Source organism: Bombus huntii, chromosome 13 (genome assembly GCF_024542735.1).
Source record: "Bombus huntii isolate Logan2020A chromosome 13, iyBomHunt1.1, whole genome shotgun sequence".
Taxonomy (NCBI): domain Eukaryota; kingdom Metazoa; phylum Arthropoda; class Insecta; order Hymenoptera; family Apidae; genus Bombus; species Bombus huntii.
The window spans coordinates 7,250,999-7,264,486 of NC_066250.1; the positions used below are offsets into that span (position 1 = coordinate 7,250,999).

At 38.4% G+C, this 13,488-nt stretch overlaps 1 protein-coding gene and 1 long non-coding RNA gene across 10 annotated transcripts in view; one reads left to right on the plus strand and one right to left on the minus strand.

The window, feature by feature from the left end:
* Window positions 1-11,604, plus strand: part of LOC126872323 (homeotic protein distal-less) — a 113,675-nt gene extending 102,071 nt beyond the window's left edge. For all 4 annotated transcript variants that reach the window (XM_050632141.1, XM_050632142.1, XM_050632144.1 and 1 more), the window contains exon 5: window positions 9,394-11,604. In XM_050632141.1, coding sequence (XP_050488098.1) covers window positions 9,394-9,559 — 166 coding nt within the window. In that variant the 3' untranslated portion in view covers window positions 9,560-11,604. The remainder of the gene's footprint in view (window positions 1-9,393) is intronic.
* Window positions 9,954-13,488, minus strand: part of LOC126872335 (uncharacterized) — a 42,211-nt gene continuing 38,676 nt past the window's right edge. For 4 of the 6 annotated variants that reach the window (XR_007691946.1, XR_007691944.1, XR_007691945.1 and 1 more), the window contains one exon: window positions 9,954-13,172. This is a non-coding gene — a long non-coding RNA (uncharacterized LOC126872335). The remainder of the gene's footprint in view (window positions 13,173-13,488) is intronic. The other 2 variants (XR_007691947.1, XR_007691943.1) reach the window with 2 other exon arrangements.

A 13,488-nucleotide genomic window follows, 5' to 3' on the forward strand; every position in this document is an offset into this window, starting at 1 on the left:
ACTCCTTCGTCGCGTGCATTTTTGCTTTTCCATTCTCGTAGAGCCTATAGTTCTCGCATTATAAAACAACACGATACATTCAATCGTAATCTCCTTTGCTTCTTTATCGAATCTACTGTTGGTAGCAATTCTACAATTTATGAGAGCTTGTTCTTCTTCTAGGTATATCTATGTGCTTATAGTCCAAAGAAATCAATCGAAGAGCTGAACGAAGATACAGTACAAATACACATTTTGGAAAAATTAGATAAATATTGGGAAAAATGTACTAACCATCCAACAATTCCATAAATTGAAAAGTAGTTGAAAATGATGGCGTTAGAACTATATATCTTTTATCTTTAAATTTACGATTAGGTATATTACGCCACTCACTTTTATGGATGCAAGGTAGAATGAGATAAATGGATATAAGAAATTAAATTATTTGGTCTTTGAGAAATTGAACACTAATTACGTACGTAGATAATGAAATGGAAAAATTTACGGAGACTGAAGTTGAGCAGTTTGTCTTTTGATCGTGGGAAACTCATATGCAATCTGTACTTATTTAAAAAAAAATTGCAAAAATGTTTTTTCACAGTAGTATCGACATGTGATTTTTCAATATCTACGAACATATATTGCAGATTATAATACTTGGATTCTGTCATCCCCCTAAACCGTCCAATTAAAAAGGAATCTATACAATAATATACCCGCAAATTTTACTATTTCACATCCATTATAAATTAACTATCTATTATTTCTGAGATTGGATGCAATTTAGAGGCACGATTAAACAAAATCTCAAATTCCTGTAATTAAAAAATCTTCGAGTCTCGTTAAAAATTTTCCAAATCAAAAATCCACCCTAGAAATTCGGATGTAAGTCAGATGGAAGTGCAGAAACACGTTCGCAGGTTCCTTCCAAAAAAAGTCAAGTGAGCTGAACCGATCTGTCTACGTCTTCCTTTATTCCGGGACGTTAAGAAGGGTTAAGGGGATTAGGATGAGGAGACCAAAAGGATGGCTTCCTGAGTCCTCTTTTAAAGGCACGCTGCTTCGGGAAAAGGTAGACTCGGAGGAGCTACCTGTCGAGTAAAGCCACGCAAAAATAAACAGATTTGAAGGAACGTTTATCCAACGGGACGGTAGTCGTATAGCCGAGTGAATTTAAAAGCCATTGGACAGCGGGCGCGCGTCCGACCCTCTGACCCACTCTCGTCGAGTGGGGTCACTTTAGAAAAGGGCTGGTGACACTAATCTGACGTTAACAGGACCGCGGTAATCTTAGATCCTTATCTCGTCGACGAACAGGGACAGAATTATCGGCTGCTCGATGAGCTAAGAGCCAAAATTTCCTTCATTTCCTCTCATCGTTCCACTTACTCTCCTGCTCCAATTTAACCCTTTTATAGGATCGTAGGGAATCGAGCGATATATAAATTAGCAGTGTCAGATTGACGGATGCATCTGTTTGTTTTTCATGCATGTTTCAAGAGGCTTGAACGTATGAGTCTATATACCGAGGGCCACTCTTTTGTCGATACTTCTTTTGTCGCACGACCGCGAACGACGTTAAGAAAGGCAACATTTCATGTATTATTCAACCGTGAGGAGAACGTGCCGTACGTTCTCGAGGTGGTCTTGAAATTTCCTTGTTCTTGGACATTTGCGCCATCCGTATAATTTCTTATTCATATTTTCTTGAGATCTCTTTTTATCGTAACGGTGTATAAAAGAATTGTTAGAATTTTTCTAAAATGACAATTAACTTATTTTTATATTACAATTTACCGGTTGCTTCGTCCTTGATGAAGCGTCTAGATATAAACGAGAAAATAAATAATATCCATAACAATGAACGTTACGAGTACATATGGTGGTCGTAGATTGCCGATTCCACGAACAAATTCGAAAGGTTTGAAGTCGTGAAGTGAACACATTGGTTTGAGTTGTTCTATAGACTTCAAAGAAGCACCCTAAGAGTCTCTCTTGCTCCAGCTAGAGCTATCGAAGGTTGGACGATTGAAAATCGTACGTGGGTTCAAAGGAAAAAGGAAAGGAAAGCGAACGCACGATTATGCATTGAATAATTGATCGAGAAAGTTAGGCAAGTCGCCGCACTTTTTTTTTTGTGAATCAAATCAAAGGAAGGAAACATCGGATAAGACAATTATGTGTAATTCTGTCTCCTTTATTATTTTTTAGCGAGCAATTGCTGTCGCACAATCGAAGAAATCATCGGCGAGGTCTATTATTTCATGCGGAGAATCATCTAGTCCAAAATAATATTTCATTGAAGCTATTATATCAATCAATATGTTCTAACGGATAGAATGAGCAAAATAAAGCAGAACCTCGCAAGTAAAGATATCACGTGTTTAATTTCGAACTTTAATCTGTAAAAAAGCTTCGTCATTCCTTATAAAATGTTATAGGTATTAATAGAGGATTATAAAACAGTAATTAAATGCAATTAAAAACAAACAGCTGTATAAAGTTGAGATAACAGAAACAAAAAACCGGTGTTGAAAAACAACAGTAAAAAAATAAATTAAACCACAGGTTTGATAAACGGAAATAATAAATAGGTTTGATAAGCGGAATTATAAGCAGAGATAAGAAATAGGAGTGAAAGATGTATTCAAGAAATAGAACTGAAAAGCGTATGTAATAAATGGCGTTGAGCAACGTAATTAAAGTATCATGTATGATTATACTTCTTTTTTATTCTTATCTTTTTTATCTTTCCTTATTCTTATATATATAAAGAAAATGAGAAATAGAAGATACAAAAACCCGTCAGAATATTTAATGTCGCTTTCCTTTTTATGTGCGCATCCTCACAGAAATTGTCAGCTACCTTTACGAGCAAAACTCATGTTCTTCCATTAAGTACGAAATATTCAACCGTATCCGCGCGTAAAACGCACGTACATAGCCTGTTGAAACGCAAACTCACAAATCTCCTTGAGCGAGTCGCCAGCTGGACTATTCGCGAGCACCAACGGTTCTTCGGGGCGCTTGTAAATGCGAAAAACGCCTCGAGGCCAGTGCCGGCATCGGCGAGTTCACGCCCCCGGTGTCTCGGACACAATCGCGATCGAGAGGAGGGTTAAAAAAGAGAAAAAAAAAAGCGTGCGCGATGAAAAAGCCGACCGGTGTTAGAATGCAGGGGTACTTTACAATGTGGGAGGACTTGGTGCTCACTCCCCCCTCCTCCACCCCCCACAGTAAGTTTTTTTCACCCTGACATTCCTCCCTCCTTTCTCTTTCTGTCCTTTCTCTTTCTTTCGGTTTCGCCTGCAACCCCCGACTGTAAGTCGGCCTCTTGTACCGGGTGCTTCCGGTGTAATTGGATATCGTCGTTCGTATTGACATTAATTTCTAAAATATTCCTGGCGACACCCTCTCTCGCGCCACGCCTATCAGAAATGTTTTCAACTTTTTTCCTCCAACGTCTATGAACGTTTTTCTTTAACTCGACTCTTAATCCAAATGATTCATTCGTATCTTTCAATAGAAATTTTATAGACCTATCACGGTGTATTTTGGAGATTCGAGTAATTTTTATTAAAATTTAGGAACAAGGGCCTTCGTTGCGTTGAACGATTCTTCGAGTATCCTTCATTTTGATTTCTACGAGCCATATAAGTTTTATACGTATACAGGTATCTTATAGCCATCGGTAGTTCTAGTGTTAAAATAATTCAATCGTCTTTTATTTTCCAACTTATCTGATTTCAATGAAAACACCTGGCTATCGTACACATCAAACTGATAGATATCGGGTTTCGAATGTAAACAATGTATTTTCATTAAAACAAACGTTCAGTTTATATTGAGACACAATTATAATCAATCGTGCCTACTATATTTATTCTAGAAAATATATTATAGATTACTAGCTTTAAAAATACAGAAAGTTAACAGGATCGAATACCATCATCTTCCCTTCGAAATACCTGTTCAAAAGGTGTCGATATCTTTACAAATAAGATTCATTACCAGAATCAATAAAAACACGTCTGCAACATACCGTCACCAACATCTGGTATCCAAGAGTTTTATAACAAGTATACGTTACACGTGTTGCCTCGTACCCCTATCTCGCGACATCCTTTGAAACTTCGTACAAATGGTTTACATTCGATACACCCGGTCAAGCCTATAAGACTATGCAAGATAATGCCGTCAGGCTGCCTGGACGTAAAACGTGTTGTATAAACACCGATACTATCAGTGAATCGGGCATTAACGTTCGTATGTCCACAGGCCGTACGAGCATCTCCCTTGTACCACCATGATAACAAAACTGTCGGAAGTATACGGCGGCGGATCACCGTTTTAACCTATCATCGACTCCGATTTCAGGGTTCGGGTGGCACGCGTCAACCCTCTTCTACGCCGCGCCCTTCGACCTTTGTGTTACGGCACACGCATCGCGCGTTTTATTTCACAAGCTGTTATTTTCGAATTTGGAGGGCAAGGAGATTAGCGCGGCTTTGAGCTTATTAATGTGCTATAACAAAAGAATTTGACGAAATTCATCCTCCTTCTTGGCTCCTATTTGGGGATGTTTCCCATTTATTGCAAAATCTTCTATAGTTTATAGGGATAGTTATACTGTTGTTTTTTTATTTGTCGTACCCTCGTGTCTAATGTTGGTTAAAGTTTGTTTCTATATCGTTTTCGGAATATGAAGCGAAAAATGTAAGTGGTTATTCATCGGATGTTTGGAATCATTACGTGATTCTATGGAATCTAATAATTTAAAGAAGTAGATGAGTTCCGAATTTCATTACGCCGGAAAATTATGGCTTTAAAAATCTATCGAAGCAAACAAAATTAATGCGTAGTATCGAATGAAGCATTAATTAAAAAAAATTAAACAAAAAAGAATTACATTCGATATAATTAAAAATAGAAGAATGTAGCCAATTTCTTTTTCTGCAATTAGTATCTAGCGTACAAAAATACTTGTATACATATACTGAAAGTGTATCAAATACTGGTCACGCTCGTAATTAAAATTCCCGTCACACACGAGCGCCATTACGCGTGTTTTGTCGAGCTCATTTCGACATGCTCGACCAAACAAGGGAACGAAGCTCGCGGTTATTACCTTATCAAAATAAAAAACGATCCCACGGATGATTCCTCTTATTTCATTATCCCAATAAATACCGGGAACGTGGCAGCGTGTTTCTCGAAATACGAGGAACGCGACCGAAGACGGGACAATGTTTAATATTCAGTTGTCGGAAATTCATTAAAGTGGTAGGAACACGCGGAGGCATTAAATTCGGCATATCTCGAAAGGGTTAATTGCTACAAAACAGCGCGCAAGCTTCTTTTCACAGGATCCAAGCTAATGGGGAAGGACAAACGTAAAACAGCACACAGAGAAAACGAGAGTAGCGCACGCGACTCGAATGTAATTGATGCGTGGTTCCGTTTGCAGAAAGCAAACTCGATGACTCTGCTAGTAACGACGATCCGTTCATACCATAATACGCTTAATGAGGACCCGTTAATTACGCTAATGAATCCCAGAATCCCATCAGCTTATACCTGAGCGCAAGCTGGAGTCGCGCCTGCTGCACCATCCATCCACGTTATCTTATTGGTTATTCTCGTTATAAATATTCCAGACTTGGACGTTGTTCGAGTAAAATGTTTGAAAAATGAACGATTAAATTTCCCATTACTTAGTTATAGAACGAAATAACTTTGTTTGGAATTTTCTTTCGAAGTGTAATGTGTTTCTTGAAGCGATAATTCAAATAGTTTTTAATTCTGTTGTTTCAATATTATCGACTGTCCTAGATGTACACATATTTTGACAAATATTACTCAAAGGTGATCGAAATGAAAATAGTTTTAACAACAAATACTATAGCGGCTATATTGCTTATGGCGTAAATGTATACACAATACGCTATTTAACACTCAAATTAATATTAAATTTGAAAAAAATTGACTAAAATAGAAAATTATTTGAAGACGTTTTACTTTCATCGATTCTATTTTAGACGATTTTGGAACGATTCATTAATATCAAACAGCTATCTTTTTGTTCTTGTTTCAAATAAAATTTGCCCCAGCCTGTTATGTTACAATTCTTGCCTTTGCTCGCTCTAAATGCGAACGAGAATCGTGAAACTCGTCCGGTTTCAACTATTCCTCTTCGACTACTTTATATCCCTCTCTTCATTTCCAGCGATTGCATCTTTGCTTTCTCTATGGTTTTCTTGTTGCAAGACGTACACAGTCGAGAAGTTCAAGAGGGTGATTGTCTCGTCAGTTTGCTTTCCGTTATTTCGTATCGCGATCTAACGAGGACGACCGCAAGTCGAGCGTAATTAGATGATCGACCAGTTTAATAACACGGCGAATCTTCTTCTCTACTTCCCTTCCTCGTTGCCTGACATCGCGCCACGCATTTTGCTCTTGCCAGGTTGGTTATCAGTTAGCCGAGATTCCACGGAATCACCTTCGTGACCGTGCAACTAAATGCTCGTCGTTAGGGCGACCGTTGATTGGCGTTGTTGCAAAGCATTTTCGATAGAAAGACTCTAGAAAGGGTATTCGAATAAACTACTATATCAATGGGTATCGAATGGAACACTTTCGGTTTCCTCGATTTCCTTCTTCCATCGTTTTCTCAATGAACGCTTTTGTGTTGTCCTTTATGATTTCATCAGAATTACAAGTGTAAAATGAAGTTCGAGTTTGTGGCAGAGGAAACATAATGGAATTGGAAGTTCAAAGAAAATAATCCATTAAACGGAATCGTATATATTCTCTGAATGAAATTAACTGTGGAAACGAGGAAAATGATTTTCTATCTCCTTGACAGAAGTAACAGTGTTACTTAACATACCACGAATTGACATTCTTCACTAACACTGACAGAACGGCGCTAAAGGAAAAGAGAATTTGTATTATTGTACTTCTCTCGTAACAGTGTTTTCATTGAACTTAATATGGTTATTTGCTTATGAGAATAAATGTTATTTATTTGATCCCTGAGCAAGCCCAAATAACGTATGATGTGTGAAAGATGAATTATTCCAAGCTCCGCGCTAAGTTTCTTTTCTAACACGAATACGATAACAATAGAAAATTTGTTCTGCTCTATTTGTAGATAAGATACGATGCACCGAAATTCAGACTAGTTCTGCGAAACAGGAGATTTAACTTGTTAAAATACTGAAATGAAAGTCGAGCACGGTAGGGTTAAATTTACGTCGCTGGCGGACGTACAAGAATATCGACAACAGTCGAACAACATTCCTAAAAGTCAGAATCCACTGGCCGAGCTGAAGAAAAGAAGGAAACGCGGTGATACAGACGCACGAGATGCCATGTACGAGCGTATCGTGCAGAAATGACAATGGCCGAAAGGCAAATTGCGTCTGCGTGGCTGGCACGAAAAGCCAAGCAGCAACCTTGAAAGACCTCGCGAGTTCCTTCGGTAACGTGGGATAGAGGTGAGAGTAAAAGAAGACGAACGAATACGTACGATGTGTGCAGCAGAATGCACGCTAGAATTTTTCCCTTCGCATTCCTTCTCATACTCGTGCCTGCCATTCGTTTCTTTGCCTGTCCCTACCCTCTCCCCTGTCTGACCAAATGAAAAATGGTCACGAAATTTCCTGCACTCGTCCGTCTTATTCGACCACGTGTAGAACTAGCATAGAAAAGTCGATCGATGAGGCGTTAAGTAACCGTGTCCTTGTTAGTTTCTTGAGAAAAATCCGCTCGTTCTCGGGAAAACCGTCTCCTGTGATTTCATCTCTTACGCAACTACCATCCTTTTTTTCTCTTTTCCATAGACTGCGCGTTGTTACTCCGAACATTAACTATACATATACATATGAATCTGTGTGTTGATGCGTTTACCCGTGGGCTCTTTTATTATAATCGATTTCCTTAGTGTATCGAGCATGGACTAAGAGGACAAACTGGCTGACAATGATGGATTAGAATTCCAGAACCCGATGAAGTAATTACAAAGACTCGGCGTGCTTTACCAGAGACGTAAATTATCGTTGATTGATATTTTCGACGTGTTTACGAACGATATTCCTTCTTTTACACGTTTCGTTGTCCGATAGAGAATTATGGTACGGGACCACGTTCAAGGATGAAAATAACACTTACGAATCGCCGATACAGTCGGATCACTTTTAAATACGAACTCGTTTTACGTACCTAGTAATCAAGACGCGATTCGCGGTAACTCGTTACTATTCGATCACCCAGTATTATCGCGTGGTGTGACCATCAATTGCGTGGGTTTGCGTCTTTACAGGCCGCTTCCGACCTTCGTAACAATTAGCCACAATTAAAGTCGCCGCGGCAAAGGCCGTACGCTGGTTGTCTTAATTTCTGAATGAACTTCCTGACATCCAGTACGAGCTGGGTCGATATTCTCTCGAACTCGAACGACGAAAAGGTGGTTAGGGAATCGGTTAATCGTCCAACGTTATCGACAGTGTAAAATATCACGGGATTCTATACGAATTTAGTGAACTTCTATTCTTTCTCATCTAAGTAGTATTTCTTGTTGTTTCAAAGAACTGCTCTGGATGCTAATCGGGAATTCGCTCGATTTTTATCTTCCCTTCAACTACGACATAAAACGAAGCGGAATTTTTAATTTAAGTAACTGTAGCATAGTTCTTATATTTATATTTGCTTTACAAAAATAATACATGTTACGATTATAATCTTGTTTTGTATTGCTACTTGAAGATTCTAATATTACGGAATGAGTGAATTTCTTCCGTTACTGGAAGAAAGATCTCAAAATATCGTCAAGTATCTGTATATTAAATATCAAATAACTTTTTAAGATCGCGAAGGTCGTGGTTAATTTAACAGATAGACGTAAAATTCTTTTCATAAACATTTCCAAAAATACCCCAAAAATAACTTTCATATAATTCATTACACAGATATAGATGCAATTCAATATATACTTCAATATTTGCGATGAATATTACAAACCACGCATCCAATGAAAAAATTGCATTAGTTTACGCAACTGACCGCTGTTTATTTAACAATTGTATTGATTCATATAACTGTTCGTTTCTTACGTTCCAATCGAAATGAGTGGTATGACAATCAGCCCATAACGAATAAATATTTGTATTTTTTTTGACAATTATAAATTCCATCTACATTAACAAAAGTAAACATTCTCCCTATCTTTGTAAGTTTAATTCAAAAATTGAGCCCAGAGTATAAATAAAAATCCCTATATATCGTTCAATATATACCGCAACGATGACAGAATTCTTAAAACCTCCGCCACGACAGGATTATTTTAGAAGAAAAATTCATATGAGATAATCAGTGGTTGCTCTAATTTTATTATGTATGTTGAAATTGCAGCTCGATGGAGAAGGTATCCCAAGAACTGCACAAGATCACGCCTCATGCACCCTGCAGCGCGGACTTTCGAGCATCCCCTCTTTGGCGCCGCGGGAGTTCATCGGAGCACACTCTTCCCCGTGCAATGGATATGCACGGAGTAATCCCTTTCCATTGGGACCGGTAAACATCGGCTATTGAGAAGCGCATCCGCCCTCCGTAAATCCCTGGGCACGTTTAACGCGATCATTTCGAAAATCGGATTTGGCCCCATTGTCCCCACTTAAGGGGATGACACCGATCCTAGCCGCCGCGGGAAGCTGCTTTCGTTTGTCGATGCATACCGCAACACGCCGTGACAAGGGCCCATTCGGGACATTCTTCTGGACCGTCGACCAACATATGTCCCCATTTTGATGGACCCGTCGCTCCTTTGAAACGTGATTTTGCGAGAGCAACGAAGCGAAGACGCGATGGAAGAGAGTTACCAACAAAAGAGCTCGCGTTTAAACATTTGTGTTTTAATTTCAAATATTTATCATTTGTGTATAACTATATAAGAATTGATTTGAAGTCTGATGTTTCCTGTTTGCATGGATTAAATCAGTTTCGTTTCAGATGTAAGAATTAATTTACGTACCTAATATTTTATGGACTGTAAATGTGTACACGTTTTAGAATATTTTCATGTATCTGCTTCGTGTTTATGGGCACGCCTTTCGCTCAAAAGCTGATTTTGTAAAAATAAATGTAAGAATAAAAGAAAGATAGGGAATAGATTACTAGCATCTATTTTGCGATCAATCAAATGAATCAATAAAATTGAGGTAAAGTTCCGTTTTCTAATGTTCTTATCGAGTACGTTTTACGTTATAATCTTTAATATTTGAAAAGCAGTCAACTAGGAAATCCACTAGAAAAGACACTATGTCGACTTCACGAGTCTTGTACGCGACTGTAAACTTTGTAAATCGTTTCAACAACCAGATTAGAAGAACCAACGTAAGAAGTTTTTCTTTTCTAATTTCATTACCGGATTTCCTTCGACACTTGGCAATCTTTGAATCGCATAAAACTGATAAAAACATTGCACACAGCTCTCGACTTTGCCCAAGTAATATCACGTTATTGAACATTATTGCAGTAGATAATCGGTCGAGATAATCTCAGGAAAAATAGCAACCCCTCTCCGGGTAATTTAATCATCCATCTCCCGCTACTATTCCATTCACATCAGTAAAATGCAAATAATGCGCCTTTCGATAGATCTTACGACGATATCGAGATGTAAAATGCAACAGAGGAGAAATACCACACGTTGATGGAGCGTGCAGTACGCTTTCCACAGACGCGACTGCATACAGAGATAGGAAAAGAGGCGAGAGAGCACTTTCGAAAATCTCGTGACTCGCCTCTTCCTTGTCGCCTTGTAGGTAAAAAGGAGAAACTCGTAGGAAGGGAGAAAGGATGAAAAGAGACGGCCACTGTGGCTCGTAAAAGGAAAACGGAATCGAGGGTGAGCCGTAGTGTGGCCATTTTGTCTGTTTAGTTCCACACGGAGACACCCGATGTATGGACTCCGCGGTGCGTATAATCGCTAATGCTCAACCCCCCTTATCCATCCATGGGGAGGGTTAAAGCCGAACCCCCGCTAATTTCATAGATAGCCCTCGCTCTTTCCACGACGCCGTGAATGAACCCCGTGAGATTTTGGAGACACCGTTGGTCCCCGATTGTCTGTTCTTGTAACACGTTGTTATCAATGCATGATAATTAATTTGCGTCTCGCTGCGAGTGTCAACCCATGTTTCAGGGGGTTAGGCAATATTGTCGCGAGATATTATAGACTAGACCGTGCCAGTTCGAGGATTGTGAAAGCGTTAACTAGAGACGAAGAAGTTCGAACAGTTGTAAGAAACCTTAAACTATCTAATAGATATATTGGACTAACTCTTATGACATACGATTTAGTAAATAAAATGTTAGATAATCTAAAAGGCTTCGCGTAAAGATACGGAGATGTATAGTTAAGGGTTGAAAATAAGAATGAAATTCAAATAATGATAAAGAATTGTGAGATATTAAATTACAAGTGTAATATAAAATATAATTAGAAGCTTAAGTCCCTTTAGAAGAAAGAATATGCAAGCTTCTATGTATATAAATAAGAGTCTCTTCTGTTTCTAATGGTATAAGTAAAAAATATATAATAAATGTTACCCCTCTGACACACTTCCTGTTACTGAAACACACTCACCTGCCCGTACAGTTACATTCTTCGCTCTATCAGAAATTTCTTTATTTTGAGCGATAATTTGCCTGTATTTAATCGGTACACCACACGCACTAGTAGCAGTGAATGTGTTAAGAAATCTATGTACTATTTGTAACTTAAAATATAATAAATTCTGCAAATAAAGAAACTGCAGCTTACCTTCGATTATTATTAATATTAATAAAACTTTAAGAAACTGTACGAAATTGTAAATCATCTGTCGCTTTGTTTACCACTTTCCTACCCTGTCAAAATCGATGTTCCCGATCAGCGATCACGAATCAGCATCATTGAACGCTTCAAATCCCGTCGTTGAGCCATTCTGTTCCCTTTCCTTTCTCACAGCGGATCGTTGCAGCCTTTTTGCGGGCTTTTTGCGGCCTTTTGTAAGAAACACACTGACCGAAAATTCCACTTGGTCCATGTCACAGACTTCACGGTCCATTGGATCGTGAACTAGATGCTCCTTGTCGTTCGCGGAGCGGCGAACCCGAAGAATGAACTGAATTGGCCTTTTCCATTTTCGCTAACTCCCTAAGCCCGTAATACCCATTTGCCAATCGAAAACTCCTCTGGCGAACTATTCTAGTTGCATAAAAGGAAAACGTAGCCTGGATATCGACAACAGATGGATCTGTGGTATTAAACGGTAAACAAACTGTTGATCAGTCGTGCAACGTTATTTGAAGAAATATATTATGCTATTGTTCGAATCAATAAATTAATTGAATAACATTAAGTTAGTGGATATGTTCTTTTTTGTATATTTAATGCATATACGACGTACATTATTTCAGATTTATAAAAATTACCGATTTTTAAATTCGACGATTCTTGAAATAGATCTGTTACGATTTCTTCTATAGAATAATTTATTATCAATTAAACTTATTTAACTGTTTCATTAGGACACAGAGTATCTTCAACTTTCTCCACTTGTTTCAAGTGCTTTCAGGGTACCTTTTCCAAAATGAAACTCACGTAAGGAAATCATACGAATACTCTAGTTACTCCTGACAGCCAATAATGACGTATCAATTTTTTTTTTTCTTTATGGCATAGTACCCACTCAGGATTAAATAATATGATTTATAGCAAATTGCTGCTTCTTTATTATATTCGATAATTAACGATAAAATAAAACACTGATAACAGTACCACATCGGAAAAGAGATATTTCATATGCACGAACCTAACAGAAAGGATGTCTGCGATAAGACGTTGGTAGGTACGATGTCTGAACACGTCGACGAGTTTTCCATCTTCCGAGCCGAAAAGACCTGAAGGCGAAGTCCCTCGGTCGATCCGTTTAGCCATCAGAGGAGTAGTAGGTATTCGTCTCTGGTCGCCGTCGGCCTCTGATTGTCCTTTATTGGGTTAAATTGAACTTCCTTCTCGTGATACGCGGCTCGCATCAACTCACTCGCTCTGAGTAGTTGCTTAGCTCTTAAACATCTGTGTAGGTACGGGGTGTTCTTGAAGTATCTCGATTTATCTTCGGCCTGCCGGAACGACGCCATTCATCCTAAAGTAGAAAGGAAAATAAAAATCTTGTCACAACTGGACATCAATTTTCAGCGATCATAATGAACATCCGACCAAATGAAAGATACAAACACGCAGCTATAAAATGTCATTTCATTAATTTTCTACGTTACAGAGACGTACTTAGAAGAATCATTGGATCATTTTAAAAACACCTATTACTTGACATTTTTGTCAGAAATGTATATATTTTTAAGAGAACAATTTCCTAGTTTCTCCTTAAGCTATAATACGTCGAGGATCTTTAAATTTTGACAAGATAGAGATTAAAGGACACCCTATAGATTGGCGGGCGG